Raw genomic sequence first — 26,278 nt, forward strand, 5'->3', positions numbered from 1 at the left:
ACAATACTCTCATAATAAACCTAAGCATATTGTATATGATTGGTCAGTTCCTCGTTTACCACCCCAACCAAGTATGGTAATTGCAGCAGAGTGTTAGGCGCAGCAGATCTAGGGGTTAGTGTGTGCGGGAAATGTGGGCGATAGAAACGTGAAAGTCTGTTTCAAAGGGCCACGCACACCAATGAGACTCTTGGTGCAAGTTATAAGAACAATAATGAATAGCTCAACTTCCCAAGGGGTGTCCCATTGTTCTCTATCTCATAGGATCCCTAAAGTCAATGCCTTTGCTTTCAGATCACTGAGCAAAGTGACTTAGGAATGACAACTCCAAGAACGAGTGATGTTTGATTATTATGCATGAATGCATTCCTAGATATGTATGCTATTGAATCGATGATGATTAAGCTATAGCATAAAGGTGATAATAAGATTAAGTAATTATCCTAGCAATGATATACTAGTCTAACATGGATATTCTATGATATTAGAAGCATTCTAAATGCTTATTAAGATGATTTATCAAAGAGAGGCTAAAATGTTTAGTAATTAGACTATAAGTTAGATGCACAAAGACTTGGATCCTCTAGCAAAATGACTATAAGTTTGATACACAAAGACTTCTATATCAAAATGAGAGAATGAGAGCTCTATTTATAGGAAAAATAGGGCAATGGATGGTCAAGATTGGATAATCTTAACAAGGGTCAGGATTGAAAGTTAATCAATCCATGTTTACAATTCTCACCAATGAAATGGTGACAATTGTCAACAAGAGGTTGCTTGAGAGGAGATGAAAGAAACATTAAATGCTTGAGAAGACATGAAAGTTACCTTAGGAGGTAAGGGTTAAGGTTAAGTTAGGGTTATCCAATGGATAAAGCTTTTACCCAAGGGGTAAACTCTTGTACAAGGGTTAAAGGGATAACCAAGGTTAAAGCCATGAATGCTTGATGAGACCCTTGGGTTAGATGAGGGTTGAGTTAGAGAGAAAGTTTCTAATCATGCAAGAAGGTTGAGTTAACCATTAATGGTTATGTAAGAGCCTTAAATGGTTTGGAAGACTTTGAGGGTTAATTTGTTGAGGACATAAAACTTTTAATGGTTTTCAAAGACTTTGAAGGCTTTGAGAAGTGACTTCTCTTTGCTTAGGATTGTGACAATAATTAGGAGATGAATTAGGCTAAACTGGAAGCGATTAGAAGAATCTAGAAGGGGTTTAGGAGGCAAGTGGGAGATGTAGGAAAATGCAAGTGGGGGGATTTTTAAATAAATTTAGATTTATTTAAATGCAAAGGAGATTTTAATTAAATGTAGATTTAATTAAAATGGAAAAGGGGATAAATTGATATTTTTAATTAAATGTGAATTTAATTAAAATGGCTAGAGGGGGGTATTTAATTAAATGGCTTAGATAGAAGAAGGGTATATTAATTAAATCTAATTAATAGGCGATTAGAAGAATATGGATATTAATTAAATCTTAATTTAATTAATTGGAAGAATTAAGAATAATTAAATGAATAAAATTCACTTAATTCATTGTGCAACTTTTAGGTGTCTACAGTTAGATCTAACATAAACAATTATGGGACTTTTTATTTCAGATGTAACCTGTCTTCAAGTTCGCTTCTTGTCTCCTACTTGGCTGCTAGAGGAATATTAGAAGTATATGCTGTTCACACACGATCCTTCCTCTGTATTTGGTACCTCTTATACTGGTTTGCATGGTGCTTTTCCTTTGTTCTTTGGTGATGGAGTATTCCCAACACTCAGTGGAAGGTTGCTATCATGAAAGCTGCCCTTTGGATGTTGCTGTATGTTTGATTCCTCTTTAAATCTTACTGCAAGCAATCAGACTTATTGCACAAATTGGATAGACAACTTCCGTGATGATGAGGATGAGCGGTGACTTATCCAGACACGCCTTGACCTGCTCACAGCTAATTATTTGATCCCGAAAGCCATAAATTATCAAATTAGCACCGCTGCAGCACCTGGGTGGAGCTGCCCTAATTTGAGGAAGAGGGGTTTTGTTCTCACCTCTTAGACGACCTTCAAGGGATTTCGTCCTTGTAGGCAGGTCTCTTGAAAATTCAAGACAATAATTGCAGAACATCAAAATTGCATGCCTCTTATACCTGTTTGTCCTTGGCAAAGACCCCAAGTCGACTCAATAAAGAAAATTCAAATATTTAAACTTATTAATTTTAATAATTTATAATGCTGGCCAACCCAGCTAATTTATTTTGAAATATTTATTAATTTATCTTTATCATGAATAATATTAATATTATCATTATAATATTATATTTTATCATTTAGTAGTGTTTAAACAAGACACTATGATTAAATTAAAATAATTAAATCATGGCTCCTTGATAGAGGGGACATGACAGTTCTCCCGTCCCAAATATTGCTTGTCCTTGAGCAATGACAACTCCCTGAACCACTGCCAACTTCATGCCAATGCAGCATATCATAGACTGAGGTTCATCGATACTGGGTCATTTACATTTTCCAATCACGATTTCCCATGATGTCTGTACCTTTGACTGAGGATATTCTTCAACACTTGCCAGGTCAACAGTGTCAGAGCATGATGCAATCTGCTCCGTGCATTTTGTCATGGTTGTGCTTGTGCCTTTCCTTGCTCAGAACTAAAGTTGCAATAGCTGGAACCCTCCTTGTACAAAGTTCAAACACCTCTTTGAAGACAAATTGTAGAAATTGCATTTTCCATGAAATCAAACTCCTGTTGGTGGCCATCCCCGATGTGTGCAAAAAGCTGAGAATGTTGGAATCAGCACTATGAGATGGAAAACAGTACTCAAAATGATCCAATAGTATAATTTTTTGACACCAAGAGTCCAATCAGCCAAACCAAGTTGATAAATCTTTCCCACAAGGCCTTGTTTTGCCAATACCCCATAGAGTGTCCTTCTCATGACTACAAACTAACCCATCAATGATCTCATCAATCTCGAAATAAAGGAGTTTGAATGTATATTGATCAACCTACATGTAGTTGGTGTGTATAATCATGGTTTTTTCTAGATAAACTTGTAGTTCCTCCTCATAGGGCTCAATCTCAGCCAACTCATTCTTCACAATAACACAACTAATATTTTGCATATCATCACATGGTCCCATCATTCCCACATTGTGAATCATCATTACATGGTGCAATTATGTCCATACCTAAATATTGGGTTGACGTTTCTTGGACATCAAATGCAATTATTGATATCTTTTCAACACACAATATAAGCTCTTATCCAATGTTGCACCGAGACAGGGGTACTTGGAGACTTCGAAGATTGGTATTGGTATCAGTATGACAATTTTTCAAAATAAGAGACGGGTACTTGAAGACACCAATTTGTTTAATATAATTTAATAATTTATATAAAATCTGAAAATAGGTGTATATTTGTAAAACCAAATATGAATATAGACAGTGTATAAAGAAATTAAAGGTAATGGCCCAAACCAACAAGTGAAATCTTTCAACATGGCAAATCCTTTTGCTATTCTATGTGATTATATGAATATGTGAATATAGACATACTCACAAGAATGAAGAAAGAAAATGTATATCATAGGAAAATTCTCGACTTGCAAGGATCTAATAGAATTCACCTCCATTGTCTATGCCATAATGTCTACATAAAGGAGTTAAAAGAGCAACAAGAAGAATATAGAAAATAATAAATATGAATATCTTTTGAGTTTTGCATCAAACTGCAAATAGCCAAATGGCAAATACTTGTCTTGTTAGCTCGCATTGACTCCTACCCTACGTTGGCTCCTGTTTTCCCTTCTGTGTTGTGTTTATTCTCCACCTTCGTGGTGCATTTAACTTTTAATTTTTAGGGATTTTTGTTTTATTTGTGTGAGAGTCGACACCTTTTGCGTGGGAGTCTTTGGGAGACCACAATTGAAAGTTTCCTGCAATTGGAGACGTCTCAAGCAAGGTTTTCGGTACTACAGATGTGTCCCGCTCTCCAAGACCCATCCTAGGGGTTCTTAGATGCATCTCTATGCAACTATGCTCTTATCAAGGGTGATGTTGTGCAGATCTTGGACCTCGCTATCTTCTGAAGTTAAGGAGTTCTCTTGTTTGACATCTCGAGACCGATCTTTCTTTCTTCTCTACTATCACCACTTCTATTTTGACATCCTCTTGTGCTGCTGGCTTTGGTGTACCCTTCATTGTTTTAGGATCCACCTTCTTGGGCTCTTCCTCTTCCAAGAATGATTCATTTGGCTCCTATTCTGTAGTGTCCTTAGTTGCTTTTGAATCTTTCTCTTCTTTTCACCTTCATCTTATGCCATCATAAAGTCCTCTTTTATTTGGATTTATCCATTAAAGATATCTCAATTAATGATCTAAAGGAAATACAGATTTGATTTCATCAAAAATCTGTGGATATTTATCACAGATTTTGGTGGCTTCAAATGGGTAACTTTCTTGATCCCATCGTTCCATTCCAGAATTCTCCCTGTGGAGCTGCTCTCCATATCTTCATCTCCTCCGTCCATTCTTTTGAAATTCAAAATATTCAATAAAGGTCATGTCTCGATGGATGGCTAGACCTAAGTTCATATATTCAACGTGATATTTTGCCACTTGTTTAGCAGATTATTTTGGTTGTTGTTCTTCCTTTAGGGATCATGTGTTGCATCTTTCACACAATTTGTGTCATGTCCCCAATTTTTGCCTGCCCTTAGTGAACATTTCTAGCAGGGTTGGTCTATTATCTGCTTCCCGTAGGCCAATAGAGCATGGAGGGAACCAACTCAGGGTCTTAGAGAGTCATGCATGAGCCTTTCAGGTAGTTTGGAGCAGTTGACAACAGTTTCCTAAAATTTAGGAGGGATCCCTATTTTTTAGGTATTGACTGAGAGTGGTCTTGGGGGCATCTGGAGACCTCTGGGAACTTTTTGGAGACTTTGAGTGCATCTCCTATTTTTTAGGAGGAATTCCCAGTTCACTGACAGACCTTCCAGAGGTGCATACAACAAAGGAGGACCATTGGGATTCCGTTTTAGGTTGACAGGTCTAGTCTCCTACTTTTTAGGAGCATCCCTAGATTTTAGGGGAAAACTACTAGTTGGCTTATGTGGCTCAGACATTATCCATAGGTAGGTGGCTTCGACCAGTTTACAGTTTTGAGTTTATTTGAGCACTTGATGGATAAAATAGGAAATATTAGTTGATTAAATAATTAAAAGGTGATTATATTAATCACTTATCTTATTATATTAATAAATAAAAGCCATAACACCTTTCCTAGGCGTGGCAACTTGGAGGAGTTGGTTTAAGTGATTTTGGCCCCGTTCAATGAATAATTGACCCCTCTAGCCAATTGAACTTCTAAAGGGATTGTCTTGCAAATAAAATAAAGTTATTTTATTAATTAAAAAGGGCAAATGAAACCCTAATTTCGGGCTGAAAATAAAAGGTGTTTGGGAGCTCATTTTGCACATCTATGATTCGAAAAATATTATTTTTGAGAGCCATTTGGTATTTGCAGGTCTACAACGTCTATTGCAGGTGTCTGAACTGAATTTGGAGACGGAAACCTTCGGATTTGGGTGAGAGGACGAAATCCCTCTCATATTTAAGCTACCGATTTTGCCTAAAATGTTCATATTTTGCTAGTAAGGGCCAAAAACCAGTATTTGTTAGCATCTACAGCAGGGTTACAGTCTGATAATCAGATTTGAGCACTTTGGTTGACACTTTCAGCAAGTTATTGTTTATTCACCTCTCCTAGGTCAGCCATACCATCCCAATCAGCTTGTGGGATGCAAATAAATTAATAAAGGGAATTTAGCAGCAGCTATTGGTTGGAAAATCATTGTTGGGAGGTCACTAAGGCAGATCAATGATCTCTTCTGTGAATTCAGGGCACATTTGAATGATATCAGCAAATTAGAGGGGAAAATAGGGTCAATTTGGTGATCTCTCCTGGCAAGATTTCAGAATAAGCTTAAGAATTGCTAGCCATCCATTCAATTGTTTTTGATAATTATTGTTTAGAAGAATTAAACTCATTGGAGCTGTTGGTGCACTTTGGAAGCTCTTGTAATAGTATTTTCCTAAAATAAAGTCAATAAAGAAGCCCTCTAGGCAAGGTGTTGGACCCCTGGTAGGCCAATTTGGCATGTTAGGTTGAAATTCAATTATTCTTTGCATTTGTTAATTGCTGCTAGTAAATCAGACATTCTGAAATTTAGTTTCAGTAGTTGTCATTTGTTATTGTTTGCATTTCTACATTGCATCATACATTCTATCATCTAAAAACCCCCAAAAATGCATTACACTTGAACTTCCTCAAGGAAACTCCTAGCTTCAATTCGCTGGTCAAAGATTGATTTTGAAACAATACAAATCAGAATTGTGCCATCTCCTAGTCGGAATCTTTCAATTTGGCTCTGAATAATGGAAATAATCGCATTGAACCCACAAAGCTTCTCTCTATAAGTACTTGAGTTCCCAATCACCTATTTTCATGAAAGGGGGCTTTGATACCAATGTAATTTCCTTGGGCACGCTTGCAATCCTTGACCTAAGGTTTTGTTAGGCTTTTGTTTATTCACTACTAGCTCCTTTTCAAGTAGATCGGTTCTGTAAATTGAATCTAGCTATACATTCAGTAATCCTTTTCTGTCCAAAGCATTAGAAGCTAAATTACATACCTCACAGATTTTCTACTATTCTCGTGCAAGTTTTCAATCACATATGAACAAATGAGTACAAATGCTCAGACGCATTAGTTTTAACAGAGTATAGAAATATCAGACATGCATAACCAATATCTACCTGTTACAATACAAGTTCCAGATTTAGACAACCTGTAATCTCTCATTATAAATTATATCCAAACCTAACCATACAGTATATGGTCGCTCAGTTCCTCATTTACTACCCCAACTGAGTATGGTAATTGCAACAGAGTGTAAGGTGCAGCAGATCTAGGGTTCGATCTGAGATAAACAATCAGGGGACTTATTATTTCAAATGTAACCTGTCTTCAAATTCGTTTGTTGCCTCCTTGGCTGCTAGAGGAATCTTAGATGTATATTTTTTTCACAGACAATCTGTCTTCTGTATTTTGCACCTCTTATACTGGTTTGTTTGCACAGGGCTTGTCCTTCTTTCTTTGGTGGAGTGTTCCCAACGCTCAGGGAAAGGTTTCTATCATGAAAGCTGCCCTTAGGAGGCTGCTGTATGTTCGACTTTTCCTTAAATCCTAATCCAAGCAATAGATTTATTGCACAAATTGAATAGACAACTCTAATGATGATGAGGATGAGCAGTGACTTATCCAGACGCGCCTTGACCTGCTCACAGCTGATTATTTGATCCTGAAAGCCATTAACTATCAAATTAGCATCCGTAGAGCACCTGTGTGGAGTTGCGCTGATTAGAGGAAGAAGGGTTTTGTCCTCACCTCTTAGACGACCTTCAAGGGATTTCGTCCTTGTAGGCAGGGCTCTTGAAAATTCAACACAATAATTGCAGAACATCAAAATCGCATACCTCTTATACCTGATTGTCCTTGGGCACCAAAGACCCCTAGTCGGCTCAATAAAGAAAATTCAAATATTTAAACTTATTAATTTATAATGCTGGCCGACCCAGCTAATTTATTTCTAAATATTTATTCATTTATCTTTATCATCAATAATATTAATATTATCATTCTAATGTTATATTTTATCATTTATTAGTGTTAGATATATTTGCTTCTGGTTTAAACTGTGTGAAACCTTTTCATCATCAGAAGCAAAAATATCTAACATGATGGAAATTACATGACTATAATTTATTTGTTTTTTAAAAAAACACTATGATTAAATCATGCCTCGTAGATGGATGGGACATGACAAGGGAATGGTTTGTCATATGATGGTACTTAAACAATAAACAATGAAATAAAATGAACTAATACGGAAAAAACAGTCAAAGAATTTATATTTAAAATCTATTCATAATTGTAAGGAAACTTGAGTAACAGGATGGGCACCCTGCTGAGTTTGGCAATTTCCAACCAAAAAATTCAAAATTTGTTAAATAATAATACATCCTCCCACAATGTTAAAATTTGCCTTAAAAATTGTCCATATAGATAAAAATTGGTTTTTAATTTTATTTAGAAAGTAACAGAAATTTTTGTCTTTTCTGTGTTCCTGATACCATACATTGTTATGTTTTATTCTTTTTATTTTTGGGATCAAGGTTACTGTGAAAGGTTGTTTTAGGGCATGCAATTTTCTATGATTAGGGTGACTTCAAACCTCCATTTATCTTCCATCAAATGGCGATTCATATCTTATTCTGTGCCATCATACCATTGCCTTTTGTCTTCATACTTTAGTTGTAATGTCCTTTTTGGGATATTCCATATTTTTTCCCTAAAACAATATTTCCAACTTAAGATGAGAATTGCATTATACTTATGAATATTACTTTATCAAAAATATGAAATTTTATTATAGTATTCATTTTGTAATTCAATGAATAATTCTGGAAGTAGAAGTTATCTTGGTTTTCTGCAATAAATCTCCTCTCCTTCAAGCTGTGATTATAATGGCTTTGTCAAGTATTATGAATTTATTATAATATTGAGATCAATAAATCATTGCACAATACTCAAAGTCAGTCATATAGTGAATTATCTGGAAATACTTTCAAATCCGCTGAATTAGAGGTTTTCATTCCTAACTCACCGGTGACAATACCAAAGGTTTTCATTCTTAGCTTGCCAAAGAGCATGAAAGGGTTTTCATCCTTCCAACTCTTAGCCCACCTTGGAGGGTTTTTGTCCTCCTCGATCAAGAATTGGGTTTTCATCCAAACTCGGTAAGAGCATGAAAGGGTTTTTCATCCTTCCAATTCTCGTGGGCCCAGAAGGGATTTTGTCCTTCCGATTTGCAAGATACTACCTAGAATTCAAAACTGATAACTCTATGTATTTGCTAGACAATTGCTGATTTGATGCTTTAATCATTAATGGATTATGCTTCGACGAATTTCTGCTTTCTATTTATTTATTGCTGAATGAATTGATACTTGAAAATTTGAATTTCTGAGTTGATTAAGTTACCGACATATTCGAATTAGATTCAATTAATAGATTGTGACACACTGTTGTAAATGCTATATGTATTCCTCTCTTATACAGAAGGAATGACCATAATTCAAAAAATTGGTGAGTTACTTGGCAACCCGGGATGACTCATGAGGCAAAACTGGCTGGCGAGTTGCATGCTGAAAAATTTGGCTGGCAAGTTGCAAGCAAATTTTTGGCGAGTATTGCACCAAAACTCACAAGTTTCAGTGAGTTTGTGCAGTAAACTTGCCCGCCTCTGGAGAAAAAAAGAAGGCAGCAGGCAGAAAACACACAAAAACCACCTTTTTTTGCCAATTATGGAATTGTGCCTTTGTCAACATTGCATCAATGAATCAATGATTGGTTAAAACTTAAAAACAAAAAAATAAATATTGTTTTGGGGTCATGTTTTCCATGTATGAGATCACTGATTTTGAGAGAGGAGTAACAGAATGGGCCGCAGATGTAGGTACAGGTGGAGGCAAATTGTGAAGCATCAATAGGGTTTGTTGGATGATCTGATATGGTCAAGGATGATTTTATTCTTCAAAGGAATCATTACCATTCACTTTGAAGGCACCAACACAACCACTTTGAATCTTAGTTGGAGAAGAAATTTGTAAAATATTAATACAGATTTGTAATGTATAATCATTTGACACTATGATGTGCATTGATTTTGTTTTTTGATCTTCGAGTGAAGTAAACACTACTAACAAGTCCAATAAATTTCAGTTTTGTGCATGCTTTTTGATATTACTATACAAATTAATGTGTTTTTTAATGTTTGAAAATTTTGCTGAGCCTGGAGTCCAAGTTCAAATTTAGGACTGGCAAATTTTTGAACTACGGAAATGATCTTTCCATTATGATCCCTTGCCATTGCACCAGCTCCTGATAGACCGCGTTTGCCTCGAGAACCATCATTTATATTAATCTTGATCCAGTCTGACCCCATTTAAATTGTGGTTTTCCTTTATTAGCAACCATCATCAGTAGAGTTCCCAAACTCGCCGCGAGTCAGGCGAGTTCGCCGAGTTGGCGAGTCGAGCCAAGCTCGGCGAGTTTTGCTGACTCGGGACTCAGACTCGGCGAGTTTTGACCAAAACTCGCCTGACTCGTGAGTCAGGCGAGTTATGGCAAAACTCGCCGAGTCCAAGCTCCAAAACTCAGCCACCACAGGTCAATGTTTTGACTTGTTTGACAAGTTAGTATATTCGTCAGGATTCATATATGGAATATCTCCATATAACATTTAAGTATAAGTGACATTTCCTTATGTCTTTTCTCTTTCTTATACTTTAAGTTATATTCCATATATATTGTCAGGATGTTTGAGAGTGGTTTCGGACCTCCATGAGTTATAATGCAAAATCTAGTTTTTGGAGGATCCTTCAAATTTCCAGACTTAGTCAAATTTCAGGCCATTTCAGGATCAGGATGACATTCCAGACTTTTAAGGCGAGTTCACTCTGACCATGATGTAAGGGATGGGACCTAGGAGGACACTATGCATTCAACCAAGGTTTGATTTAGCAACTTGAAGCGTGACCAGATAGTACACAAAAACCCTAGGAATGATCTAAATAACCCCTAATCACTCAACTGACCTAACCTCCTTCACTCCACCTTGAGGAGATCCACTTGATTTGATGACCTTTGAGAAACTCAATCCCTTTAATGCAAAGGCTAAGACACTAAAACGACCAACAACAAAACTAAAAGAGCTAACCCTAGAAAGCAAAAATTGGGGGTCTTCATTTGCAATGGGGCGATGTGTGAGTACCTCACAATAGGGATGTTTCTTAAAATTTTGAAAAAAGGGGGTGAGTTGGGGATATTTCCTACCTATCCCCACATCCCAAAAAATCCCCCCATGGGGCACAAGGTTATTTTTGGCAAGGGACATGTCTCTGAGGAGCATATTTCAAACCCTTCTGGCCTCACAATTCCCCCTTCCATCCAACATATATATAGCCTAAAAACTAAGAGGTCCAAGAAAGACCAAGGTCAACTATAGTCCCAAGGTAAAACCTAAGTTCAAAAAGCACACTATTTAATGCTACCATACACAAGCATTCCTTACAGTTTCCAAGTGAAGATGTTCATGATGTCTCATGTTGGTGCTCCCAAAATTTTAATTTGGCCAAAGAAAATACTAAACAGAAGCCCCAAACAAGTAGATACTCTACCAACATGCCTTTCATGGCATAACAAGCTAGCACACATTATAATTGGGCTTTATTCAATAATGGATGCATGAAACAAGTTTTAAATTGTTAAAAATCTCTTAATTTCAAGGTTTTTTAAATTTTGCCGAGTCATTGCCGAGTCATAGCCGAGTCACGAGTCGAGTCGACCTTGCCGAGTCCGAGCCGAGTCCGAGTCTGGGAACTTTTCATCACTGTGAAAAAAATGTTAAAAATGTGTATTAACTTCCCTTTTAACAGAATGCTTTTTTAACTTGAACAGAATTTTCCTTTTTTTTGTAGATAAATTTATTTTTATGTTCTAAACAATTTATGGTTTGAACAAAAATCAAGCAAAGAGGTGTAATAGACTATCAGTAAAACTTGGAACCTCTGTATTAGACTTTAGTTTAGTAAAATTAAGTTATATATCTATTGTTATTTTGAGAAACGGTGGCAATCAGTCATTCATATGTTGCAATTTTTCTGAATGCCATTGTCAAATTAATAAATTATAGCAACTGGGTTAGAGTCCACAAGAAAAGCAAAACCCAGAAAATTGAATTTGATTCCTGTTTTTCTGATGTGTTGAATTGGTGGCATAATTGCTGTTAGAAAATGGATTTTATGTATATTCCTTTGACTTCTAGATCCAAAAGTAGAATGCCTTTGTATTGCTTTGTAGACAATTTTCAGAATGTTTCAAAACATTTTAAGTGAGATCTGCTATCATTATTGGTTTAAAGAAAAGATTTGTGTGAATGGTTTTTTGTTTTGCAAAGTTGCACAGATATTGAACCTTCATGGTGTTGCTAATCAAAGAAGTTCCTCGCTATTGCAATGTTAAAAGGACTTAGTTTGTTCTATTAAAATAATCTCTAGCAGGCTTGCATTTTGAATTTCTAATTCCTCTTTGAAGTTATATGCTGTTTATGTTTATATCCATGCAAGTTTTGTTAGCACATGGCTTTTTTTTGGTGCAGACTTCTTGGTCTCTGCTGCCGTTGCTGAGTTTAAAGGCCCAGAAATTATTGGAGTTGTGCGATTTGCTCAGGTAAACATGGAATTATCAAGAGTTGAGGCCAACTTCAGCGGTTTGTCACCTGGAGTCCATGCATGGACCATAAATGAGTATGGGGATTTGACGAGAGGTGCTGCAAGCACAGGAAAAATCTATAACCCTTCAAGTATTGATAATTCAAAAGAGGTACTTTGGACATCTATTACCCTTCATGTTTAGATGATTTTAAATATGTGCTTTGAACCATTCCTCGTAGTCATTACTATCTGATAATTTCTTCTTATTTCTTTTTGAATAATTCTGTGTAGAAATTGCACTTTTCCAATGTGTTGTGATTGGATATTGTTGTGACGTTTTCACACATCGCCCCATTGCAAATGGGGACCCCCTTTTCTTTTCTTTTTAGGTTAGGGTTTTGGTGTTTTAGCATTGTCTCTGATTTCTCGTCTCTCCAAATGAGTCAAGGTTTCAAAATTTGACAGTCACCAAAGTCAGTAAAGTGAAGGAATGGTCGAAAGGGTGCTTTGATGCTATAGATGTGCCCAAATAGGTCGAAGCAGTAGAATTGCAATTTCTCGGGGTCAATTTTTGACAACTTCCTATTTTTAGGAAATTTTTCTTTTTTCCTTTTTCTAAGTTTAGAAAGTTTTGTTTTTGGCATTTTGGGGCCAATCCGGGAACCTGCTTTTTCGATCTGCTTTTTTCTAAAAATAGAAATTTGCTTTTTGCTTTTTCCAGGATCACAGGTGGTCATCAGGTCAGGAAAAGAGTCAAGTCAAGAAAGATCATTCAGAACAAATCAAGTGTGAAATAGCTTTCGAATCCAAAGGGAAATTTCTAAAAAGCTAATTGAAGATCACAAGAATTTGACTAAGTCTTGAACTCAAATTAAGAAATTCCTTGTTCAAATCATGAATCCGTGGAGGAATTTCATGATGAAGTCAGCTATGGAAAAGAAGAAATCTCCTTGGCCAAGTGATGAGTTAGCCTTACGAGTCAGGAAAATTCCTGATTAAGAATGAAGTTTGCTCAAGAATGGTGAAATTTTCTTGTTTAAATGTCAAAGTTCACTCAACAATGAATAAATTTCCTAGGCAGCACCAAGTCTGCCCAAGATTGGGTGAGAAAAATGGTTAAGTGATTGCACTTTGAGAAGGGAAAAGTCAGAATTTTGGCTAAGTATGAATAGATGAGAAAAAAATTCCAAAGCCAAGATGAATTTCGCCTAGGGAGATTGGAAGAATTCCAAGTCAAGATGAAATTTGCCTTGGAAAATATGAAAAAAAATCCTTGTCAAGGCTGAAGTTTGGCCAAGAAAGTGATTAAGTGTTGGGAAGAGCTCAGAAATTTTGGTTAAGTATGGCAACATCATGAAGATTTTCTATCAAGAGGTGAAGTCCACCCAAGCAAGGAGAAATCTTCCCCGACCACTAGCAAAGTCTGCCTTGGGACATGGAAAAGTTCCCTATGAGCATGTCAAGTCCACCCTAGGGAAGCATTAAATTCCTTATGCTCGTGCAAGGTCCACCCAAGGTGAGGTGAATGTTCCTTGTGCTCTAGCAAAGTCTGCCATGGTTTGGGGGATTCCTTATCAACACATGAAGTCCACCCTCCTTAAGGTAGAAAATTTCTAAGACACCTTGAAGTCCACCCTAGGAGTGGGTGTGAAAATTTGGTCGAGTGTTGGCACTTTGAGAAGGGAAAAATCAGGAATTTAGTTTATGAAGGGAAAAATCAGGATTTTAGTTTGAGAAGGGAAAAATCAGGAATTTAGTTAAGTGTGGCAACAACATGGAAAATTCCTCGAAGAAGCACGAAGTCCACCAAGGGAGAGACATAAATTCCTAGACCAAGCTGAAGTCTGCCCCAAATTTAAGGATTTTTCCTAGGAAAGCATGAAGTCCACCCTTCCCTAGTGACAAAGTTTGTCAACTATACATCAAGTCTGCCTTAGGGATTGGGAAAAGTTCCCATGTCATGATGTAGTCCACCCTTGGTAGACAAAGGAAAAGTTTGGCAAAAAGGTTAAAGCAAGTAAAACAAAATTCGCCAAAGTTGAGAAGGGAAAGTTAAGCAAAGTGTTGAAAGGAAGGAAAAATGAAATAAAGCAAAAGGATGAAAACAAGAAAAAAGAACTCACCCAAGAAAATGATAAGGTGAATAAAGAAAACAAGGATAAATCAAAAAGAAATTCACCTAAGGGAAAGGAAAGAGTTTGAAAGAAAAAAAAACTAGTGTTGAAATAAAAGCACAAGGAAATTCGCACAAGTCATAAGGAGAAAGGAATTTGAATTTTTTTGGCAAAGTGGAAATGGATTAAAGCAAGGAAGAAAAGCAACAAGAGTTTGCCTAGTCTTGGAAGAGTATTGGATTTAAAATAAAAAGCCAGGATGGAATTCACTCAAGAAGAGGCTTCTAGAATAAAGCAAGAAAAGAAAAGAAATTGCCATTAAATTAAAACACAAAAAAAAAACAAGGCAAGACAAAGATTGAATTCCCTATAAACATAGCCTTGGCAATTATTCACGAGTTGCCTCTCATACTTGAGAATTCAAGCTCTTAGAAGAATCCCTTTCAAGTTGCAAGGTATATATTCAGAGTAATTTCAGGTGCAAGAGGAAATCAGGCCAAGTTGGAAGCAATTCTTTTTAAGAATTTCATCAATAATTGCAAGTTCAACGTATCAAAGGCAAATTTAGGGGTTCAAAGACAAATTGGAACCAATTCTTTGAAGAATTTCTTCTAAGTTACTGGGTTTGCCCTTGGACCCCCTGGTATCGGTCCTAGTTCGAACGAGTTCTTGGTTTCGGGTCCGGTTTAGACTGGGTTCAACCAGGGTTCAAAAAACCTAGAGGTGGTTCGTCCCTGGTCGAACGCAGGTGAGCCTGGGCGGCCCAAAAAAGCAAATTATATGCAATTTTTTTTTTTTTGAATTCTGCTTGCTAAAAAGTGAAACTTTTACCCTAAAAGTGACTTCTAAAACATTATATTCACTCATTTCACCTCTAAAAGTGGCATTGGCTCATCTAATGTCAATGTCAATGAGGAGGAGGATGAATTAGATGATCCATTTGATGATTAAACTTTATATTGTTGAAAGTTGAAACAATGATACTTGAATATTTTGTCATTTTGATATTAAACTTGATGTATATGATGCTATTATGGTATCATCATGATGCTATGATTACAAGCTTATGTTTGTTTTGTTGTTTATATGATGCTATGTGACAAGCAAATTTTAATTCATGCTTATAGGCTTCACAAATATCAATATATATAAAATTTACATGTTTGTGTACTAACGAACCCAAACGAACCCAAACCCCTTTTCAAAATTTTGACGTATCGGCTTACCGGGTTCTCCGAACCTGAACCGGTGCTCAAACCCAAACCAGTAACTTAGTGAAATTCAGCACTTTCAGGTCTAAAAGCATTTTCAAGACAGGTTTTCAGGATTTTGAGCTTCAAAATTCCCTCTTTCATTTTAAATTTCCGATCCTCATACCTGCACTCAGATTTTCCTTCACGAACTTTTTCGAATTCCATTAAGGAACCATGTTGCTTTTTATGCTTTTTTTCAATTTTGAAGGAAGAAGTTCCAGAAATCAGACTTAATTTCACAAATTTCCAAAATTTTTTCAAGTCTGATTGTAGTTTTCAGATTTTTTTTTTTCTAAGTCTGATTTTCATTCCTAAGTTCATAATCAGACTTGGTTCCATAATTTCATTTTTCAGACTTATTTTCAATCTGATTTTAAGAGTTTATGAGAAAAATCAGAGTTTATCCTCCAAAATTTGTTAAACGAATATCAAACCCCCTTATTATTTTTTTTCTTAGAAAATTTTCATGATTTTTAGGTGGTGGATGTCAACTCAAGGATTTCTAGAAAGGTAACAAAGGAACCGGTTGGAAAGATGATTCCACAACGCATGGAAGGACAACATTCACGCTTCAAGGTGGAATCCAAAGATGAATGGAACAAAGGATGACTTACACTTCATCAAGACATTCAAGAAGATTAAGTCATACAAGGATGAAAGGCTCTACCTCGACCTTGGATTTCTTTTGGAAATCCAAAATCAAAAGAAAAAAAAACTTGTCAATATGGAGGATTGTTCAAGAAGCACAAGATCAAAGTGAAGATGAGGATTAGTTTGAACATAAAGAAAATTTTAGAATGATGGTGAACACAAAAGATTCCACACCAAGGAGCGATAAGTTCAATGAAGAAAAATGTTATTGATTTTCCTTTGGAAATCCAAGAGTAAGGTATCGACACTTCTTCATGATGGGGAATCAAATCTGCAAGGCAAGCTGAGGTGGCATCCCTATCATCAATCGACCAATCCAAGGGTTCCAAGTCAGATATGTTCAGGTGCAATGAACCGGACTCAACAAGTGGAAGATTTTTTCTCATTGGTTATCCAAAACATTGTAATTTTCTCATTGGCCAAAAGGAGTTTTTTTCTTGTAATTAACCCTAATTAGGGTTTTATTTGTTAATCTCAGTCGTTGATCTTGGATCACTTTGGACCATTGCTTTGTAATGGGGTGCCTATATAAACCATCCTCTCATTTGTAAAGGGGGAGATTTCTGAGAAATTGTTGTAGTGATACTTCTTAAGTGCTAAGGCATAATTTATTGTTCAATTGTTAGTGAATTTTGTCTACTTTTGCAAGTTAGCATGGTTTATTGGCTTTCAATAGAATAGATTTCATTTTCAAGTTGCTAGATCGAATGAAGGTTTTGATGGAATTGCTCAATGTGGAACTAATATGTTCATACTTTTGATCGTTGGATGATTTTCAATTATTGCTATATTCATTTTTCAAAATGTTGGTGAATATGAGTGATAGGTTGAATTTGGCGAAACAAGAATAGGTTTTGGATTCCACTTTTGCAATGTTTGTCTCCCAAATTCATAGGATTAGCTTAGGGTTAGAATTATCTTCCTAAGTCTTAATAGAAGTAGGATTAAAAAGAGCTTATTGAAAAATCATTCCAAAAAGAGAAAGTTACAAGTGTCGGCAATCAACAAAATCCTTAGATTGAGACACTCCTCGAACAATTGTGTAAGCCCCCATTGAGATTATCAGCATATCACAACGAACCAACTGAGACTATCCGCATGAATTTGGAACCTTGGAGTCATCTTTGTGATCACATAGTCTGTCTGTTTAGCATATAGAAGATTTTGATCAAGAGAGAATAGGATATCTTTGGGTATATTATTTTGAGTTGCGCTTGCATAAAAAACACACCAATAGATATACAGTGAAGTTTTGTTAACAGTGCAAAAATAATGATAGATAAGTTGATAACTTATTATGGAATGTTTTCTAGCTCAAAATTTCATTCACATGAATTAAGTTATAAGTTCTCGAGCCCTTCTCTTGATGTTGTATGTACTTCTCTGTGTTTTATGCATAATGACCTTTACTCTCATCTAAACTTGGTGCGTACTTTTTGATTATTATTTAATATCCTTATATTTTTTTTTTAAAACAATGTTGATTTGTTTTTTCAGTTTTGTTTTTTATTCAATATATTAAAATTTAATATGTAAAGTATTTAAATTAGATTTAAAATTAATACATTTATTATCTATATAATACTAATATTTAAATTAATTTTTTAATATATTTATTTAAATTTTTTAAATTTATTATAATGTCTTCAAATTTAACTTAATATTGTTTTATTTTTATGGATTTATTACTTTATTGTTTTATTTTTATTACTTTTTTATTTATAATAGACAAACTGTGGGGTAAGGTCCAACCCTTGTATAAAATAGCATATCCAACATGAAAGAAGGCTTTAGGACCCGTGGAACGAGGAGCAAAGAGAGAAAAAAAGGAGAGCTTGAAAACTTAATTGCTCAAATAATCAATGTATTAACAAAGGAGTCGAAGGCTTCTTAAATAGAGATTAAAAGACGGTGTTCTAAAAAGAACAAACCGTTTAACTGAAGCTAAAAAGCTAAATACGTTTAAAAAGCTAAAACCTAAAAAGATAACAATGCCTTCTAAACTATGATGACCATTATAGAATGCATATAATATTATTTTAATACCCTCTCTAATGGTCATCGTACTCAATATCCTACAGAAGAAACTACAGGTCTTTTGATCACAAATGCAAAGAGCACTCTACTATTGCGGAGACCCTCCCAGGATTTGCAAAGTGTTAATGACCAAGATTACTGGAATGCATCCAACCTGATGTTGGGTAACCAAACTGAAATTTGAAACCACGATTTGAGGAAAAATCGGCAAACCCTCCAAAACTGAAGTTACAAATCATTATTTTTTGTGGAAAAAAATGGTAAAAACCCTAAACAAGAACAAAACCTTGAAATAATTTTTGAGGAAAAGATTGAACAAAACCTTGCAAACAGGATTTACAAATCATCGTTTTTGTGGAAAAAAACGGTAAAACCCAGATAACTAAAATCCCACGCGAACATCACGAATTTCAAATATGATAATTTAAGTAAAAATTATAAACCCCAGAATAATTTTGTAAGGGGAAAAAATTATAAACCCCACGAACAATTTTTGAGGGAAAAAATTAGTTGTCTAAGTTCTTGATTCTAGTCTCTATTGCCACACCTCCTCATTGTAATCAATTTTCTTATATGATGAGATCCCATTAACTAGTTGGGGTTTGTGAGTTTTTAGCTGGAAAACTTAGGGTCAAAAAAACTCGCGAGTTTTTGATGATTTGCTGAGTTTTTGCTGAGTCGTCCATCTATGATTGGCATGTTCTTGGCTAGTAGTGTGCACCTTAGCAAAGAGTGGAAATTCAAAAAATGGCAAGTAACGACGTGTAGAATGCATCAATACAAAGGCATTGGCTTCTATAACAAAACAAATAAATTTTTAGAGGACAAGTGCATGGTAGGAAATTGCTGTGCACTTAAAGAAAGAAGATTCTTTTAAAGAAATGCAGCTTAGAGCATCAACACACACCTCTTAATAAAGATGTGCCAATATAAAGAGAGTGAAGTTTCAAAAATCTAGTGTAATGTTGTACATCTGAGCGCACGATCAAAGGGGCTACTTTCATTTTTTTGAGTGTTTTCTCCAAACTTGTCTAGGATGGTGCACATGTGTGCCAATATAAAAACTCCATTTCAATCAAATTTCAAGTTAGGTAAAATATGCTGGTGGACAAGTTTGTGCAAAGAAACTTGAGGTGGGTAAAGGAGAGCTAAATGCATTAGTTTGAGAACATGAACAAACTGTTGCTCCTCTAATAAGAATATCATTTTGCCTACCACCAGAGGAAGATTCACTAGCACAATGATGAAGGAATTAGACACACTTTCGCAAAGGAGCAAAATCTTGAAAAAATTACCTCCTAAATCTTGGCATGCACCGAGAGTCTAGTACATGCCAATACAAAGAGTCTTGTTGAAAAAATTGAAAATATTTTTACTGCATATTGATGCACGCAAGTAGACTAGCACACACCAATAGAAAGCAGCTCGGGTTTAGTTAATTTTTCCCTTTAGTGTATAGGTGCGTGCTTGGACAATGGTGTATGCCAATACAAAAGTGGTGGAGTTTTAAAAATTTAAAGTTCAGTGAATAGGTGGGTGCCTGGACAATGGTGCATACCAATAGAAAGGAGGAAATTTTGTTGTCATTTTTCCATGCGTCTAAGCTTATGTGTGCACCAATACAAAATATTTTTTTTGTTAGTCCATATTCAAGCATGATTGATAGAAGAATGACACCTATACAAGGGAGGGATGAATGAGTACATTTTCAAGGTTTTTCAAAGGGTTAGTCATAATCAGAGGAGAAGTTGTAGAATCATCAAAGTCATCTTGAGCTGCTTGATGAAAATGTCAATTTTTAGTATGCACTACTTTTGGCCGTCACCATTTTCAAAGAGAAGCATATTTAGGGATTTTCTATTTATAGCCCTTGCTATTATTAGTTGTCGTTATTTCTAGCACAAGGATCAAATGCTATTTTTAAGAGATAATTTAAATATTTTGATCATCAATTCATTTGGCAGTGTCACATGATCGTAATTTTAGAATTAGTGGATGAAATAATTCGTAATATAGTTTGCATGTCATTCAAGCAGTTGTAGTTGGAATAGAAGTGCAGTTAGTTTAGTTATTTATTTTCATGCAATTGTTTGTAAACAATATAAATAAGAGCCTTTTTGCACTTAGTAAGGGGTCGATAAATGGTAATTCTCCTGCTTTAATATTGCTGAAATTGCTATATAGTATTATAGTCTATTCACAATTTGTTATTCATTAAGTAGAATTTATTAAGCCTCTCTTGCTTTTAATTACTATTGAATGACTTTGTCATATGTGCTGAATTAGATGATATTACTTTTACCAAATTTGCAAGCTTTGTATTGCAGATCTATTTGAAGTTGAAAATTGTGGTTTCTTCTCAATTCTTTCAATTTATTTACCAAAGCGCATGTTATGTTTTAAACCTATTCAATCCTTGTGTTCCTGAATTGTCCAATCTCTGATTTGAGTTGAACAAGGTAAATGTCTATTTGTAGGATTTTTTTTCAATTAAAAATATATTAATCATTTGCCTAAAGTGGAATAGCATCTTAGCATTTTATCCTAGGAAAAAACATAAAGGATATTCATTTACGTTTTATCAGCATAAACTTGAACCACCCCAAAAATTGTTGTAGAATTTCTAAATTGCAAATACATATTGTTCAGTTTCAGGTTAGTTTTCAACTTTATAGGGAGCTTCCCCTTCTAATTCAAACAGCAGTTTTATTGCACATTTGTTTCGTTTTGTGTCATACTAAAAGGTGCAAATTTAAACACTAATTTCTTTATATAGCACAAAGATGTGAGATTTTAAGGACTTTTCTATGGCAATGTACATAAAAAACTTATAAATTCCGTCTGATTGCTTGGACTGTCATTTTTCACCCAAAATTTAGAGAGGGACATTTATAATTTTATATCTTTCCATGAGGCACTAACCATAAAAATTGCTTGGAATCTCCAATATTTGGTCCACTCTATTTGGTCAGCTATTATACAAGAAAAATATTTGCAGAACAATGGTCACCAGGTGTACTCAATTGGAAAACTCTGTTAGCAGCTACAACCAAATTCAGAATGCCTGAACATGGAAAATGAAGGCTTGGATTTATAGCATATTCTTCTTGGGGCTATCACATTTAAAACTCCTATTGTTCATAAAGATTGTCTTTTATTATACATTTTAAAGTTTTAAACCTCTTAAATGTCATTTTATCCAGTTAATGCTCTTTTTTTCAGGAAAACTGAGTCATGTATTACATAATAAATAATTTTTTTATAATATATGAAGATCACCATAGAGAAGCTTCTTCTTGCTGTTCAGATAATATTAAGACCACGATAGAGGAGCTTTTGCTTGCTGTTCATCAAGGATCTCAAGTATGTCAGATTGTGCCTAATATCAGTAATACATTATAATTTCTAAGCAGCTGGAGTTTAAGCTAGTGTTCCACGAAAACATGTTCCCCCTCGGCCCGCATTTCCGAGACGGGGTGACAGGGACTTGGTGTCTCCCGCAACCACCACCGGTGCTCCGCTGGAGACGCGAAAACGTCTGCGTCTCGGCGTCTCCAAGTCCTCCTTGGGAGACTCCCAGGTGTCTCTTGAGGGGCGAGGAGACTTGTAGGAATCTCCCATCTGATGTCTCCAAGACTCCTAAGCGTCTCTTGAGGGGCAAGGAGACTTGCAGGAGTCTCCCTTTCTAACACGTCAGACTCAAAAAGCAATTGAAATTTTTAGTTTTTTTAATTTTAAGTGATTTGAGCATTTTGCCATTCTATCTTTTGTAATGCTATTGCTATTTTCTATTCATTTTAATTATGTATCATGTAATCATCATTATAGACTTTGTGATATCAGATACTCATATGATATTTTAATAATAGAAATCTCCAATTTGACAATTTCATTTGTCAAATTTTATTTAGCAATTAGCATTCAAGAAATCTTTGTATTTAGATTTGATATTTCAAATTTTGCTATTTTGTAATTTTACTAATTTCCTATAGTTCATTTCAAATGTAATTCTTATATTGTTATACATCTTTTCACAAATAATTTTTCAAGTACTACAAGTATATGTATAACTATATCAGCACCACCACCCCGCCACCCCCCCGCCGTCGTCCCTAAACTTAGGCCCTTTGTCCCCTCATCCCCGAAACCCGTCCCACGGTGGTTTAAGCACAAATATGGGTTGCAGTCATACAATAAATTATGGAAATCAGTTTACAGTTTTCTGAGCTCTTATCTCTCTTTATTCTCTCAGTTTTGGCCATTTCTCTATATATGTGTTGATGTGTTTTTTAGACACCTCTAACACAAAATAAAATACCCAAAGATATATTACCCTCTTGAATAAAATCACCTCGGATGCTAAACATATGATCAACCAAGACGACTCCATGGTTCTGTTGATGTGTATTTTGTACACGACCAAACATAGAATAAAATACCCAGAGGTATCTTATCCTCTCTTGAGTAAAACTCCCGAATGCTGAAGATATCGTAGAAGGATCAATCGGAAAAGTTCCAAGGTTCTGTTATGTAGGTTCTCTACTCGTGGATAAGCACAAGTGGTCGTTGTGTTTACTGTTTTTCAAGGGGCCTTATGTACTTTCAGAGAAAGCTTGTTCATGTGACTACTTTTCAAATGAGGGAACAAGATTTTCCTAATGCTAACTGATGTTTCAAAAAAGATCAAAAGATAAAGGTTTCAAGGAGGCGAGACTAAATTAATCCTAAGAATGACTCAGTGATGTTTGGTCTTGATAGAACTCTACCAATTTCAGTATTGCCAAGAGGTTACAACTCCACTGGAATTGGTGCGATCTTCTAAGGGGATTCAATGATTTTCAAATCACTGAGGGGATAGATACTATCAGTAAGATACATATCAGTGAAGAAGCGACAATTGAACTTAGGCTTAAGCTGAATGATTCCAGTTCACTACACAAGGCATGCTGCAATCAACAAACTGCTAGTAGTATGGATATACAAATTTCACCATCAATCAAACACATTTCTTCCACTCATCTAATAACATGAAATCAAATCTGAGAAGTATAGAGACCATGCAAATTGTTGAATCGACCCATAGATTTCACCGTTTCTTCAATGAAGTTCACAAGTCTTTTACAACAACATCTTGGCAACAATCTTTGCCTTCTCTTTCTATTCTACTCTAACTGCTATTCTATTTGCTATTAATCATTAGCTATTCTAACCTCTATGAACTAACTATTAATCTTCTAGCTATTAGCTTTCACAAATGAGGAACCAAGGCTTATATAGCGCTCTTAATACAATTCAATGGCTCAGATCAATTTGAGATCAATGGCCAAGATTTTACAATGAAAACCCTAATAAGGGTTTGTTACAACCAACTCAATTCTGGCCAGTGAAATAATTGCATTATTTGGACACATGTCTTCTCTGGAATACTCAACCAATGGATAACCGAGGTAGGTACATCGAAGTTAGTGTCATCTTTGATGAGTCAGTTACATTGAATCTGGACACGCTGAGGTGGACCAATCCGATTGGAGGAGTGATGACTGAGATGCCACCTTGTCTGACACTTGCAACTTGGTAGATATTCAATTTGATGATGCTGAGAAGCTAACTTTAGTTAACTCTTCTGAAACTGTCTGCTTCTTCAACGAACCCTTGCTTTAACCTCCTTTGTCTTCGATGTGCAGGATGGATGGTGTACCTTTCCTTGAAATGCTGGATTGGAAAAGGTCGTCCTTGTCCTGGCCTGGTCTTCTTTCATCTGCAAAACAAACCAAAAGATGATTAAGGACATATAATAAATTCATTTCAACATAGTATTTTACACCTTAAATCATCAACAAAAGATATTAAATGAAGCTTGCTCAAGATTCTCCCCAGGGACAGGCCCTATAAGAATTTCGCCCTGGACCCTTTGGAAGGGTCAGGAGTGAAATTTGCATTCCTGGCCAATTTAGACCTCTTTTCAACATTACCTCACAACTAGCACTTTGCCTGGCCCAAACAAGGTGAAGTAGGCTTCCCTAAGGATTTTGCCCTGGACCCTTTGGAAGGGTTAGGAGCGATTTCCTTGATTTTGCCTTTATTGTCTCATTTCTTACTCCAAAATCCTCTTAAAGGTGTGTATATGCTTGTTTTGGCTTAACAAAGCCTAGGAATTCACCCTTTTAGCTTCTCATATGGGCAAAATGGTTGATTTGGAGAATTTCGCCCTAGACCCTTTGGAAGGGTCAGGAGCGAATTTCTCTCTTTGCTTGTTTTCCTTCACTTCGACTCATCTTGCAAGGCTTAAATAACCTCCCTCTAGTCTTTTCGTGTCTTAGGAATCAAAATCTTGTCCTGCCATAAAGAGGAAATAGTGATTTTGATGAATTTCGCTCTGGACCCTTTGGAAGGGTCAGGAGCGAAATTCACTTTTTGCTTGCCTGTTCACACCCAAATTCATTTTCTTTACCTCACTTCATCTGGACTCCCTCACATTGAATCCACTTCCCAACTTGGCATCATTGGTTTGATCTTCACAAGGCCTAAAAAGTCAAATTCGCTCAAAAACCTAGCCAGGGATAGGACCTATCCAGAATTTTGCTCTGGACCCTTTGGAAGGGTCAGGAGCGAAATTCCAATTTCAGCTCAAAATTTGCATCTTTGGTGATCAAACATCTTTCCAAGGCATTCCAAATAGCTTCTCTCACACTAGTCTAGGCTTGACTTAGCACAAAATTTGGAGAAAAGGATGGTTTTAGTGTTTTTCGCTCTGGACCCTTTGGAAGGGTTAGGAGCGAATTTCTTGTTTTGAGCTCATTTCTTCATATTTGATGACTCTTGGCAATTCAAGGACATGCCTAAGGACACCTCTAATCTTGACCCACACTAGACTTGGCATAAATTTGAGGGAAAAGATAGTTTTTGCTCAATTTCGCTTTGGACCCTTTGGAAGGGTCAGGAGCGAATTTCTTCCTCTAACCCAAAATCATCATTTTTGGAAACAAAAATCCATTCAAGGGCAATCTCAAGGGCTTCTATCATCTTTGTCTAGGCCCGGCTTGGCACAAATTTGAAAGGAATAGGTGGATTTTAGAATTTCGCTCTGGACCCTTTGGAAGGGTCAGGAGCGAAATTCTTGATTTGGCTCAATTCCTTCAATTTCAATGATTCCGAGCAACTTGAAGTTACTCCTAAGGACCTCTTCCATCCCAATTCACTTTAGTTTGCAATTGTCTTGACACAAAATTGGAAAAAAGGTGGTTTTGGTGAAATTTCGCCCTGGACCCTTTGGAAGGGTCAGGAGTGAATTTCACATTCTAGGCTTGACATTTCATCTTTTATTATTTTCCATCATTCCTCAAGGCAAGAATATGTCTATCCTTCCTCCAACATGCCTTGGACACTAAGAACTTGGCCTAATAAGGAATACAATGAGGTCCATGAAGATTTTCGCTCTAGACCCTTAGGAAGGGTCAGGAGCGAAAATCATGATTTGAGCTTGATTTTTTCATTTCTCCAACTCCAAACCACCTCAAGAGGCAAAGACATGATATCCCACTTCCATCCATGCCACAAAAAATCAAGGACTTGACCTCCTCCAATGGAAAAATAGGTGTTTTTAGGAATTTCGCTCCTGACCCTTTGGAAGGGTCAGGAGCGAAATTCACTATTTGGCTCAAAATCCTTCACTTTTCAATGCTTTCAAACATTTCCAATGGAAAAAGATTTCCATCCTTCCTTTCAAGACGCCTTGCAAATCAAAATTTGGTCAAACTAGGGAGGAAATGAGTCTTAGGAGGATTTTTGCTCTGGACCCTTTGGAAGGGTCAGGAGCGAAAATCTTAGTTTAGGCTTGATCACTCACTTTTCAAACTTCAAACCACCTCAAGAAG

At 36.0% G+C, this 26,278-nt stretch overlaps 1 protein-coding gene across 1 annotated transcript in view; it reads left to right on the forward strand.

Annotated features, from left to right (window-relative positions):
• Positions 1-26,278, forward strand: part of LOC131062562 (copper chaperone for superoxide dismutase, chloroplastic/cytosolic) — a 105,633-nt gene that overhangs the window by 60,504 nt on the left and 18,851 nt on the right. The window contains exon 5 of the mRNA XM_057996260.2: positions 12,295-12,518. Coding sequence (XP_057852243.1) covers positions 12,295-12,518 — 224 coding nt within the window. The remainder of the gene's footprint in view (positions 1-12,294; positions 12,519-26,278) is intronic.

Source organism: Cryptomeria japonica, chromosome 5, assembly GCF_030272615.1.
Source record: "Cryptomeria japonica chromosome 5, Sugi_1.0, whole genome shotgun sequence".
Classification (NCBI taxonomy): Eukaryota; Viridiplantae; Streptophyta; class Pinopsida; order Cupressales; family Cupressaceae; genus Cryptomeria; species Cryptomeria japonica.